The sequence below is a fragment of the Lucilia sericata genome, unplaced genomic scaffold (assembly GCF_015586225.1).
Source record: "Lucilia sericata isolate MDLA Ls3-8-SP2 unplaced genomic scaffold, ASM1558622v1 Contig000946F_arrow, whole genome shotgun sequence".
NCBI lineage: Eukaryota > Metazoa > Arthropoda > Insecta > Diptera > Calliphoridae > Lucilia > Lucilia sericata.
Window position 1 is genome coordinate 62,501 of NW_023994931.1, and position 14,163 is coordinate 76,663.

At 33.3% G+C, this 14,163-nt stretch overlaps 1 protein-coding gene across 1 annotated transcript in view; it reads right to left on the minus strand.

Moving 5' to 3' along the window:
- LOC119609175 overlaps positions 1-3,485 on the minus strand; it is a 5,218-nt gene extending 1,733 nt beyond the window's left edge. The window contains exons 1-2 of the mRNA XM_037963893.1: positions 3,322-3,485; positions 3,111-3,239 (exon numbers count right to left, since the gene is read on the minus strand). Of these exons, the coding sequence (XP_037819821.1) occupies positions 3,111-3,239; positions 3,322-3,391 (199 nt within the window). The 5' untranslated portion in view covers positions 3,392-3,485. The remainder of the gene's footprint in view (positions 1-3,110; positions 3,240-3,321) is intronic.
- Between the last annotated feature and the right edge of the window lie 10,678 nt (positions 3,486-14,163).

The window sequence follows — 14,163 nt, forward strand, 5'->3', positions numbered from 1 at the left end:
AGTCTATAGTCTAGTCTATAGTCTGGTCTATAGTCTAGTCTAGTCTATAGTCTAGTCTATAATCTAGTCTATAGTCTAGTCTATAGTCTAGTCTAAAGTCTAGTTTATAGTCTAGTCTATAGTCTAGTCTATAGTCTAGTCTATAGTCTAGTCTATAGTCTAGTCTATAGTCTAGTCTATAGTCTGGTCTATAGTCTAGTCTAGTCTATAGTCTAGTCTATAGTCTAGTCTATAGTCTAGTCTATAGTCTAGTCTATAGTCTAGTCTATAGTCTAGTCTAAAGTCTAGTTTATAGTCTAGTCTATAGTCTAGTCTATAGTCTAGTCTATAGTCTAGTCTATAGTCTAGTCTATAGTCTAGTCTAAAGTCTAGTTTATAGTCTAGTCTATAGTCTAGTCTATAGTCTAGTCTATAGTCTAGTCTATAGTCTAGTCTATAGTCTAGTTTATAGTCTAGTCTATAGTCTAGTCTATAGTCTAGTCTATAGTCTAGTCTATAGTCTAGTCTAGTCTAGTCTATAGTCTAGTCTATAGTCTAGTCTATAGTCTAGTCTATAGTCTAGTCTATAGTCTAGTCTAAAGTCTAGTTCTATAGTCTAGTCTATAGTCTAGTCTAAGTCTAGTCTATAGTCTAGTCTAAAGTCTAGTCTATAGTCTAGTCTATAGTCTAGTCTATAGTCTAGTCTATAGTCTAGTCTATAGTCTAGTCTATAGTCTAGTCTATAGTCTAGTCTATAGTCTAGTCTAGTCTAGTCTAGTCTAGTCTATAGTCTAGTCTATAGTCTAGTCTATAGTCTAGTCTATAGTCTAGTCTATAGTCTAGTCTATAGTCTAGTCTATAGTCTAGTCTATAGTCTAGTCTATAGTCTAGTCTATAGTCTAGTCTATAGTCTAGTCTATAGTCTAGTCTATAGTCTAGTCTATAGTCTAGTCTATAGTCTAGTCTATAGTCTAGTCTATAGTCTAGTCTATAGTCTAGTCTATAGTCTAGTCTATAGTCTAGTCTATAGTCTAGTCTATAGTCTAGTCTATAGTCTAGTCTATAGTCTAGTCTATAGTCTAGTCTATAGTCTAGTCTATAGTCTAGTCTAGTCTAGTCTAGTCTATAGTCTAGTCTATAGTCTAGTCTATAGTCTAGTCTATAGTCTAGTCTATAGTCTAGTCTATAGTCTAGTCTATAGTCTAGTCTATAGTCTAGTCTACAGTCTAGTCTATAGTCTAGTCTATAGTCTAGTCTATAGTCTAGTCTATAGTCTAGTCTATAGTCTAGTCTATAGTCTAGTCTATAGTCTAGTCTATAGTCTAGTCTATAGTCTAGTCTATAGTCTAGTCTATAGTCTAGTCTATAGTCTAGTCTATAGTCTAGTCTAGTCTAGTCTAGTCTATAGTCTAGTCTATAGTCTAGTCTATAGTCTAGTCTATAGTCTAGTCTATAGTCTAGTCTATAGTCTAGTCTATAGTCTAGTCTATAGTCTAGTCTATAGTCTAGTCTATAGTCTAGTCTATAGTCTAGTCTATAGTCTAGTCTATAGTCTAGTCTATAGTCTAGTCTATAGTCTAGTCTATAGTCTAGTCTATAGTCTAGTCTATAGTCTAGTCTATAGTCTAGTCTATAGTCTATTCTATAGTCTAGTCTATAGTCTAGTCTATAGTCTAGTCTATAGTCTAGTCTATAGTCTAGTCTATAGTCTAGTCTATAGTCTAGTCTATAGTCTAGTCTATAGTCTAGTCTATAGTCTAGTCTATAGTCTAGTCTATAGTCTAGTCTATAGTCTAGTCTATAGTCTAGTCTATAGTCTAGTCTATAGTCTAGTCTATAGTCTAGTCTATAGTCTAGTCTATAGTCTAGTCTATAGTCTAGTCTATAGTCTAGTCTATAGTCTAGTCTATAGTCTAGTCTATAGTCTAGTCTATAGTCTAGTCTATAGTCTAGTCTATAGTCTAGTCTATAGTCTAGTCTATAGTCTAGTCTATAGTCTAGTCTATAGTCTAGTCTATAGTCTAGTCTATAGTCTAGTCTACAGTCTAGTCTATAGTCTAGTCTATAGTCTAGTCTATAGTCTAGTCTATAGTCTAGTCTATAGTCTAGTATAGTCTTAGTTCTATAGTCTAGTCTATAGTCTAGTCTATAGTCTAGTCTATAGTCTAGTCTATAGTCTAGTCTATAGTCTAGTCTATAGTCTAGTCTATAGTCTAGTCTATAGTCTAGTCTATAGTCTAGTCTATAGTCTAGTCTATAGTCTAGTCTATAGTCTAGTCTATAGTCTAGTCTATAGTCTAGTCTATAGTCTAGTCTATAGTCTAGTCTATAGTCTAGTCTATAGGTCTAGTCTATAGTCTAGTCTATAGTCTAGTCTATAGTCTAGTCTATAGTCTAGTCTATAGTCTAGTCTATAGTCTAGTCTATAGTCTAGTCTATAGTCTAGTCTATAGTCTAGTCTATAGTCTATTCTATAGTCTAGTCTATAGTCTAGTGTATAGCCTAGTTTATAGGTTAGTCTGTAGTCTGTAGCATAGTCTAATGACTATCAAAATCGATTTTTATATAAAACTATAAAATGTTTCAATTTATTTTCAACACTTTAAACATCAATTCACCTGATGGAAGTAATTTAAAGTTATTTTTTGTTGTTGTTTTGCTAGATTGCGATTAGCAAGAATGTCATGCATGACAAATAACAATATTCTTGTGATAAAACTGATAACAAATATTGAGTTCATTTGACCAGGTAAAAGGTCATTGACTACCAACTGTAATTGCAAATATTAAATAACTATTATGTTTTCTTTGGTAAAATATTATCTAGGGAGAAGTTTTTTTCAAAGTAAGTTCACACCTATCAAATAGTTTGCTTAAACTACTATTTGCAATAAAGTCGAAAAGTTATTCTAGACAAAGTTTTAGTTAAAGAAGATTCTGTAGAGAAAATTGTTTCATTTCAAAATTATTATTATTAAAAACTTTGAGTGTATGTTTACTTGCAGTAAACACTGTAATTACTATATTTTTTGTTAAATAAATTCTTGTCTATCGGAATATTTATCTTTTATCACTGCAAACAGATTACACAATGATTTACTTTTCATATTTAGTTCTAAATATGTACTTACCAATCGACATAGTACACTGTAATGATTTACAATTTTCATATGGTAAATCGGTTTCATTTAATGTTGTTGCACATGCCTCCAACGATATCGAATCACATTTATAACAAACAATTGCGTCACAAAAATTTACTAATTATTGGTGTAGAAATAAAAAAAAGATTATGTTAAATATAAATTTGTTTATCATCATAAATTATGTACACTTACTAACATTTTGTGAGCAATTGTATGTAGACAATGATAAAGAAAATCTTCCATTTTAGTTTAAATTTTGAATGCATTATTTTGCCAGTAAGTTAGTGGGTTGGTCGGTCGGTCAGTCATGCAATTGTTGTGTTTATGTGCTACATATATCAAAGGGTCTTTAAACGTTGAGATCACTTAAAGTACTAAAATATTGATTTGGTGTTTAAATATTTAATAAGGAAAAGTTTAAATTTTAGTAAACAACATTAGGGCGTTTCACAGTTTGTTGTTTAGTAATGCAACAAAGAAAGTTGCTCTTCGGTTTATGCAATAGGTTAAATTTTTGGTATTGATTCCTTATATTTTAAGTCAATATTTTATCGATTTATAACACCTGATAAGCCAAACTTATTGACATAGATTTTGAATTAAATACTTACTTAATTAACATACCACCCTGCCATCTGTGAGTAGCCTTAATGTTTTTTTAATTGAATAGAATTTAACATTATTTCTATGTTTTTTTATAAATATATTTAATTGGCCATTGCTACAATTAACTCTCTTTTTTTTTCATTATTAATTTTTGCATTCGTTTATCTCTGCCAAGATTAGCATGTAGTTTATCAACGATTAAATTGATTGCTAGAACTTATCGTATAAATAAATAAAATATCATGTTTTTAATTAAAAATAAATTCTAAACAAATGTTTCTAAAAGTTTCTGCAGCTAAAGTTTTCTTTAAAAAAGCTTCTCAAACCAAAGTTTTATTTATAAAAGCTTTTTTAGTGAATGTTTCCTTTAGAAAAGTTTTTCAGCGAAAGTTTTCTTTGCACACGATTTTGTGGCGAAAGCTATATATGTATATAGTTGCAGTCTTTAAGCAAACATTCTTAAACCAAAAGTTTCTCTAGAAAGCTTTTTTTTAGATATTTTTTTTAGAATAGTTTTTCTAGAGCGAATTTTCTTTAGAAACGTTTTTCTAAAGCGAGTTTTATTAGAAAAGTTTATCTAGCAAAAGTTTTATGTCCTTTAGAAAGGATTTTCAGCGAAAATTTTCTTTACAATTGATTCTCTGGCGAAAGCTATAATTAAAAAGCTTTCTAGAGAGAGAGAGAGAGAGTTTTCTTTAGATAAGTTTTCCTAGACGCAGTCTTTAAGCAAACATTCTTAAACCAAAAGTTTCTGTAGGAAGCTTTTTTTAGAATAGTTTTTCTAAAGTGAGTTTTATTAGAAAAGTTTATCTAGCAAAAGCTTTATGTACAAACGATTCTCTGAATTAAAAAGCTTTTTTAAAGCGAATTTTCTCAGAAAAAAATTCTCTAAACGTAGTTTTTTAGAAACAATTCTTAACACAAAATTTACTCTAGAAAGCTTTCTTTAGAAAAGTTCCTCTGGAGAGAGAGAGAGACTTTCTTTAGAAAAGTTTCTCACAAGCGAGTTTTATGAGAAAAGTTTTTTAGCAAATGTTTTCTTTAGAAACGTTTCTCTAGCAAAAGTTTTCTTTGGAAAAGTTTTTCTGAAGAAAGTTATAATTAAAAAGCTTTTTTAAATAGAGAGTTCTTAAGAAAAAATTTCTATACAGGAAGTTTTTCACAATTCTAAACGCAAAAGTTACTCTTGGAAACTATTCTTGAAAAAGTTTCAATGAAGAGAGTTTTTTTTAGAGAATTTTTTCTTGAGCTTTCTTTATAATAGTTTGCCCAGAGCGCTTTTTCTCTAGGAAAGTTTTATTAGAAAGGTTTCTCTAAAGGTTTTTATAAGGTTTCTCTTTAGAAAAGTTTATCTAGCAAAAGTTTTTCCTAAAAATAGTTTTCTTTAAAATACTTTCTCTGAAGAAAATTATAAATAAAAAGCTTTTTTTAAATAGAGTTTTTCTAAGGTTTCTCTTTAGAAAAGTTTATCTAGAAATAGTTTTTTTTAAAATAATTTCTCTGAAGAAAATTATAAATAAAAAGCTTTTTTAAATAGAGTTTTCCTACGAAAAGTTTCTCTAGACGAAGTTTTTTAGACACAAACCTTCTCACAAAAGTTTCCCTAGGAAGCTTTTCTCAAAAAAATTTCTCTGGAAAGAGTTTTTTTAGAGCTTTTTTTACAATAGTTTCCTTAGAGCTCATTTTCTTTCGGAAAGTTTCTTTAAGGCGAGTTTTATTAGCATTAGAAAATACTAAAGATACTGTAGAAAGTTTTTCTTAGAAAAGTTTTCTTTACAAAAATTTCTCTAGAGAAAGTTTTTATTAGAATATTTTGTTTATATTTTTATTTCGAACAGTTTCAGTAAAACGAATTTTTATTAGAAAAGTTTCTTTAAAGCGAGTTTTCTTTAAAATTGTTTATCTAATGGAAGTATTAGAATAGTTTCTTGAAAGAGAAAGTAGAGAGTTATTTTTATAAAAGTTCTTTTTGGAGAATCATTTTCCTTAGAAAAGTCTTTTCAAATAGTTTTCTTCAGAAAGGTGTTTCTAGACAGAGTAATTCTTACAAAAGTGTCGTTACAGATAGTTTTTCTTTAGAAACTTTCTCTAGAGAGATTTTTGTTTTCTGTAGAGTGATTTTTCTTTAGAAAAGTAGCTTTAGAGAGAGTTTTTATTTAGGAAAGTCTCTTCGGAGTGTGGGTTTCTTTGAAAAATTTCTGTGGAAAAAGTTTTCTTTAGAAGTCTCACTAAAGAGAGATTTTCTACAAAAAAAATCTGTAAAAAGAGTTTTCTTTGGAATAAAAACACTTTCTAGAGGAAGTTTCTCTAGAAAAAATGTTCCCCAGAAAGGTTTCTCTATAGTGAGAGTTTTGTTAGAAATTTTTCTCCTTAGAAAGTCTTTTTTTTTAATTTCTCTATAGAGAATTTTGGTTAGATTTTTATCTTAGTTTCTCTAGTGAGAGTATTGTTAAGAAAAGTTTCTATAGAGTGAATTTAGAGGGAGTAAATTTAGAAAAGTTTTCTTAGAATAGTTTCTGTGAAGAAAGAGTGTTTTCTTTGGAATAGAGACTCTAGATAGAGTTTTTCTTAGAACAAGTTTAACCTGAAAGTTTTAAAGAGTTTTATTTGGTAGAAGGTTCTCTAGAAACAGTTTTGGTTAGAATAGTTTTACTATATTGAATTTTTCGTTAGAAAAGTTTCTCTAGAAAGAGTTTTCTTTAGAATAGCTTTTATAAGGAGAGTATAAAGAGAGAGATACCTTTTGAGACGTTTTTTCTGGAAAGAATTTTTTTAGAGACTTGTCTTTAGAGAGGTTTTTATTTATAAATGTTGCTCGAGAGAGAGAGAGAGATAGTTTTCTTTAGAAAAGTTTCTATAGGAAAGCTTCATTTCTATAGAATTTAGAATTACAAGTTTACAGTTTTATCACTTTTTGTAAAAAATCCATTATTGAGGGAATGAATACATATTTTTAGAATTACCTCCATTCGATAAATCCGAGTGTAAGGTAACGTTTGGTCGGACTTAATCACCTATAATATAACTTGTTTTATTGTTTTTCATTAACTTAATTGTTATCTCTTTAATCTAGAAAATGTCGTATGTATGTCCATGTGATACAAGCACTATAGAAATGTATTAAATAGTCCTTGTATACCATGTAAATTATATTTTTATAAAAACCATTAATAATTCCTAAAACATGAGCAATTTAATTTGGGATTTTTTTTCTAATTCACTAATATTTCAAAAGAATTGTAAGCGAAAATGTTATTGTATTATTAAAACATTTCGATGATTTGTTATTTTATAGATTTTATTATATACGGATTATACATATTATTTGGAACCTAGTACTACAAGTTTTATTTCTACTGTCACGTACATACATTTATAAATATATTACTAAAAATATTACAATTTATCTTTGTCTGTGTGATAAAGTATAGTTGGCCCCATGACACCCTCAAATCGACCACAATAATTACTGGGAAAAACATTGCAGATGCCATTTCACCACAGAGTTGTAAAATAATGACAGCGGTTTGTGAGTGATAAAAGGTATGTGTATTTGTCACTCACTTATTGACCAACATACATACTTGCATTAACATTAGGGTGATTTCTTTTTGGTGGATTGACCTAGTCTAGTTTATAGTCTATTCTATAGTCTAGTCGATAGTCTAGTCTATAGTCTCATCTATAGTCAGTCTAGTCTAGTATATAGTCTAGTCTATTGTCTAGTCTATAGTCTAGTATATAGTCTAGTCTATTGTCTAGTCTATAGTCTAGTCTATAGTCTAGATGTTTTTTCTGTCTATTCTATAGTCTAGTTGATAGTCTAGTCTATAGTCTCGTCTATAGTCTCGTCTATAGTCTAGTCTAGTATATAGTCTAGTCTATTGTCTAGTCTATTGTCTAGTCTATAGTCTAGTCTATAGTCTAGTCTATAGTCTAGTCTATAGTCTAGTCTATAGTCTATTCTATAGTCTATTCTATAGCCTAGTCTATAATCTAGTCTATAGTCTAGTCTATAGTCTAGTCTATAGTCTAGTCTCTAGTCTATAGTCTAGTCTATAGTCTACTCTATAGTCTATTCTATAGTCTAGCCTATAGACTAGTCTATAGTCTAGTCTATAGTCTAGTCTATAGTCTAGTCTATAGTCTAGTCTATAGTCTAGTCTATAGTCTAGTCTATAGTGTAGTCTATAGTCTAGTCTATAGTCTAGTCTGTAGTCTAGTCTATAGTCTAGTCTATAGTCTAGTCTATAGTCTAGTCTATAGTCTAGTCTATAGTCTAGTCTATAGTCTAGTCTATAGTCTAGTCTATAGTCTAGTCTATAGTCTAGTCTATAGTCTAGTCTATAGTCTAGTCTATAGTCTAGTCTATAGTCTAGTCTATAGTCTAGTCTATAGTCTAGTCTATAGTCTAGTCTAGTCTATAGTCTAGTCTATAGTCTAGTCTATAGTATAGTCTAGTCTATAGTCTAGTCTATCGTCTAGTCTATTGTCTAGTCTAGTCTATAGTCTTGTCTATGGTCTAGTCTATGGCCTAGTCTATAGTCTAGTCTATAGCCTAGTCTATAGTCTAGTCTATAGTCTAGTCTATAGTCTAGTCTATAGTCTAGTCTATAGTCTAGTCTATAGTCTAGTCTATAGTATAGTCTAGTCTATAGTCTAGTCTATCGTCTAGTCTATGTCTAGTCTAGTCTATAGTCTTGTCTATGGTCTAGTCTATGGCCTAGTCTATAGTCTAGTCTATAGCCTAGTCTATAGTCTAGTCTATATTCTAGTCTATAGTCTAGTCTAGTCTATAGTCTAGTATATAGTCTAGTCTATAGTCTAGTCTATAGTCTTGTCTATAGTCTTGTCTACAATCTAGTCCATAGTCTAGTCTATAGTCTAGTCTATAGTGTAGTCTATATTGTAGTCTATAGTGTAGTCTATAGTGTAGTCTATAGTCTAGTCTATAGTCTAGTCTATAGTCCAGTCTATAGTCTAGTCTATAGTCTAGTCTATAGTCCAGTCTATAGTCTAGTCTATAGTCTAGTCTATAGTCTAGTCTATAGTCCAGCCTATAGTCTAGTATATTCTATAGCCTAGTCTATAGTCTAGTCTATATTATAGTCTATAGTCTAGTCTATAGTCTTGTCTATAGTCTATTCTATAGTCTAGTATATAGTCTAGTCTATAGTCTAGTCTATAGTCTAGTCTATAGTCTAGTCTATAGTCTAGTCTATAGTCTAGTCTACCCGCAAGGGTATCCTCAGGAGAGGATAACGGGTGTAACGACCCCGCGGTCCCTGATGTTATGCAGATGTATGAAAGCATCCATCGTACATACTGCTCCCAAAACCCAGGCGCGACGGTTCCCAGATTGGGCGGCTTCCTGGTCGGCGTCTGAATCCATGTTAGGGACGGCCGAACACTTCACTCCTGGCGGAAGGTCTAAAACGCAAAACCTTTACTTTATCGAAATGTCAAATAATCAATTAACAACTACTGCACAGGAATTAATAACTCCAGTGCCGGCGGCTTTGAAGGGTGTGCAAGCGGGCCCTCAGGCGTCGATATCCTGCGACCGTAATGCTGTTTTAGAAGACTTGGCTAAGACTGCAGATAATGTTACAAGTCCACCTGAAAGCACAAGCGAGGTTAACACAAAGCCCATAAGTGATGAGGAAAATAAGAAGTCTCCTCAGTCGGAGAACTCAAATAGAGTTACAGAAAATGTCAACCAATTAGATAAAATTGTTGAACTTAGAAAGGCCGAGGAAGAAACCTTTAAGCAGTTAGGCGAAAAACTTACCATTGCCTTTAAAGTGGCATATAAAGCTAATAATATTCACAAACCTGTACGTAACAATCTTATTTGTGCTTTTGCACTATATCATGAATTGAAAGAACAAAGAAACGAACTGTCTGCGATCATGTCCAGCGTGAAACCCATGAAATTGGTAAACACAGCAACAACACAGACAGACCACATCAATACAACGAGAACGGAAGAGATCCCACCAGAATCCCCAGTACAAGATAGGAAAAGGAAGAAAGCAAAAAATAACTCGACTATTGCAACACTACAGGCTAGTGCAGAGATAAAACTTCATACACAGGAAGAAAACACACGAGAAGTACCTACACAGGAAGTACCTACACAAGAAGTACCTGACCCCACAATCGGCCAAAAAAGAGATGATTGGACGGTAGTCAAAAAACAAAAGGAAAAGAAGAAAAAAACAAAAAAACGAAGTATAATTCATGACAAAGGAGAAGCACTAGCAATAAAAACTGTTTCATCCGAATCCTATGCTGATGTTATTAAAGAAATGAAGAGGAAAATAAACCCTACGGAAATTGGAGTCCAGATAAATGGTATAAGACGTACTAAAGCAGGCGAGCTACTTCTCAAGCTGAGCAAAGGAGAAGGCCAGGCAGAAAAGCTCAAGAACGCAATAAGCCAATCTCTAGGAAAAGATATCACGGTTAGAACTGTTACAAACAACCGGATGATAGACATACGAGACATGGACGAGGCAACCGACGAACCTGAACTACTGAAAGCTCTTCAGGATGCTACGAAGAGCGTGGACACAAATGTCTTTAAAGTTTTAAACACAAGGGAATCCTATGGTCGGACTAAACAGGCCCTTGTTCAACTACCAGAACATCTTGCATCGACCCTTATAGAGCGTAGTAAGATTAAAATAGGCTGGGTAATGTGCAGAGTTAGAGCTAAAGCTAGAGTTTTAAAATGCTTTAAATGCCTGGAACAAGGCCATATTGCCACCCAATGCCAAGGAGAGGATAGATCTGACCTGTGCAGAAAATGCAGTAAGCCAGGCCATAAATTTAAGGAATGTACCGGAGAGCTAAATTGTACACTTTGCCAAGAAGCTGGTGCAATAAATACCCAGCATTATCTAGGCAGCAATATATGCGTAAAAAATCGAAAAGGAACAACATGCCTATAAGATTTCTCCAAATAAACTTAGGAAGAGGTAGAGAAGCTCAAGACTTGTTGATGCAAAAGGCGGCAGAATCTGATATAGACATACTATTAATAAGCGAACCATATAAGAATTTACCAACACAATCATGGTACGAAGACAAAAGCCATGGTGCTGCTATTATGATAAGGAACGGTTCCCTTAACATAAGGAACGTATGTGAAGAGTACTTTGGGTTTGTTTATGTAACAGTGAATAAACTTCGCATCTACAGCGTTTATATACCACCAAGTGTAGAATTCCCCTCGTTTGTAAACATAATCCAAAACATGGAAAATTCTATTAGTACAGCGCAACACGATGTTATAATCGGAGGAGATTTCAATAGCAAATCACCGGAATGGAACTCATCTATTCTCGACAATAGAGGAGCAACACTATGCGAGATGATAGCCAGCCAAGGTCTAACTGTTTTCAATAATGGACACAAATTTACGTTTAGAAGGGGAAATGGTGGGAGCATCATCGACATTACCTTCGGAACAACGAGTCTGTGCCACGAGTACATGAATTGGACGGTTTTAGAGGATTTAACCTTAAGCGACCATCAATATATTACGTTCAGTATCTACGATAGACGCAAAGAAACACCACAATACGCGGACTTGCCGAAATGGAACGTTAGGAAACTAGATGCAGAAAAACTTACACAGTTCTTATGTTTGTGCAAAGAAAGAAGTGTAAACACACAAATGGAAAACGAAACGCCTTCTAACGCCGTTAGAAATCTCAACGTGATATTGAGAAAGGCGTGTAACATATGTATGCCAAAATCGAAGAACTTTAACAATAAAACACCAGTGTACTGGTGGAGTGACGACATTCAAAAATTGAGAAAAAAGTGCAATGCAACTCGCAGAGCTGCAACTCGAAACTACGGAAACGAGTTCCTAAAAAATAATTTTAAGAAAGCCCGCAAAACACTCAAAAAAGCTATCAGAGATAGTAAAAAAAGGTGTTGGCAAGAATTGTGCTCTGAAATTGATGCAGACCCGTGGGGAAAACCATACAAGATTGTAATGAAAAAATTTGGAGCCATAAAACCAATCCCAGGAGTAAAAGAAGAGAACTGGGCAAAAAAAATAGTTGAAAGCCTATTCCCTATAAATGAGGAAGAAGGTGAATCTAGTGATACTAGAATAACATCAGGCGATTACATAAATCTGACTATAGATGAAGTAAAAAATGCCTGCGCAAGTCTGAAAAATAACAAAAGCCCTGGACCCGATGGTGTCCCGAACGAATTGCTCCAAGTCATAGGTAACCTTTGGCCCGAGTTAATACTAAATGCTTTTAATATATGTTTAAGATATGGTTTCTTTCCGGAAAAATGGAAGATTCAAAAACTCGTTCTATTACGAAAAGGAGACAAACCTCTTGACCAACCTAGCTCATACAGACCACTTTGTATGCTAGATACAACGGGAAAGCTCTTCGAAAGAATAATCCTTAACAGACTGGAAAAGAGAATAGTAGAATTGGGCGGCTTATCCCCAAGCCAATATGGTTTTCGAAAAGGCAGAAGTACTGTAGACGCTATTTGGGAAGTCGTAAATATAGCAGCAAATGCTAAAACAACAAAACAATATTGCGCGATCATAACGTTAGATGTCCGAAACGCGTTTAACAGTGTAAAATGGAAAGAAGTCAAGTATGCTTTTAAAAACAAAGGTTTGAGCGGCTATCTGTATAATATAATAGACAACTACCTCGAAAATAGAACACTGATTTATGAAACAACAAACGGTTTAAAGAAACATAAGATAACGGTTGGAGTACCACAGGGGTCAGTACTAGGACCATTCCTTTGGAATGTTATGTACGATGGACTCTTAAATATGGAACTGCAGAATGGAGCAAAATTAATTGGTTATGCTGATGATATTGCTCTTGTCATTACACAACCATCTACGGAATTGTTGCAAATAGTAGGAAATGACAGCCTAAGACGATGCAACTTCTGGCTGGAAAACAAAGGCTTAGAGCTGGCTGCGGCCAAAACAGAAGCTATACTCGTGACAAATAGAAGAAAATTTATCCTACCAAAACTTCGTCTGCAAAACACAGAAATTCGGTTTAAAAGAAATTTATGTTATCTAGGAGTGCAATTAGACGACAGGCTAAGTTATTCCCAACACATTAAAAATATAAGAAATAAAGCGCTAAGAACGGCTACATCGCTCAGTCGAATTATGCCAAACGTAGGAGGACCTAAACCACAAACTAGGAAGTTGATAAACAGCGTAGTACACTCGCAGCTTCTATATGCTGCGCCTACTTTTGCCCAAGCATTGAAGATTAAATGTAGAATAAAAGAACTCGAGAAGCCACAGAGAATAACTGCTCTAAGGGTAATATCGGCCTACCGAACCGTCTCTACAGCATCGGCATTAGTACTTGCTGGTATACCACCAATCGACCTATTAGTCCATGAAAGGGAGGAAATATACACACAAACGAAGCAATTAGAATATTTAAACAATACAACGTCAAACGCAACCATGCTAAAGGAGATACGGAAGAATGCAAGAACTAATCTTATAAATAAATGGCAAGAAAGATGGAATCAAGATGAAAGGGGAAGGTGGACTCATCTGTTAATACCCAACATAAAAGTATGGCTCGAAAGAAAACATGGAAATCTGAGCTTCTACATAACACAAGCATTTACAAATCATGGAAATTTTAATCAATATTTACACAAATTTAAGATAAAAACTTCTCCACTATGTGAAACATGTGAAAACGATGAAGACACAGCAAGACATATGCTCTTTAAATGTAAAAAGTGGGATGCACAAAGAGAACAATGGAACAACTCAATGAATGAAGTTGTAACAGAGAATAACTTATTACAAGTAATGCTCAGTTCACAAGAGTTGTGGACACGCTGTGAGAAATACATCAGCACAATTTTTAAGCTGAAAAACTCCGAACCTCCTAGATAGGGGGATGTAGGAAAGTAAAAAAAAATGTCGCAGATAAAAAATCTATCATATAACCAGTCAACCTGAAGAAATGCCACAGTAGTACCAGGTTGTTCTGGAGGAGATCTCGTGGGGCCACTAGATGATAGCGCGCTATCACTACGTCCATTAATAAAAAAAAAAAAAAGTCTAGTCTATAGTCTAGTCTATAGTCTAGTCTATAGTCTAGTCTATAGTCTAGTCTAGTCTAGTCGAGCCTAGTCTAGTCTAGTCTATTCTAGTCTAGTCTAGTCTAGTCTAGTCTAGTCTAGTCTAGTCTAGTCTAGTCTAGTCTAGTCTAGTCTAGTCTAGTCTAGTCTAGTATAGTATAGTCTAGTCTAGTCTAGTCTAGTCTATAGTCTATTCTATAGTCTATTGTATAGTCTAGTCTATAGACTAGTCTATAGTCTAGTCTCTAGTCTATAGTCTAGTCTCTAGTCTATAGTCTGGTCTGTAGCCTATAGTCTGGTCTAT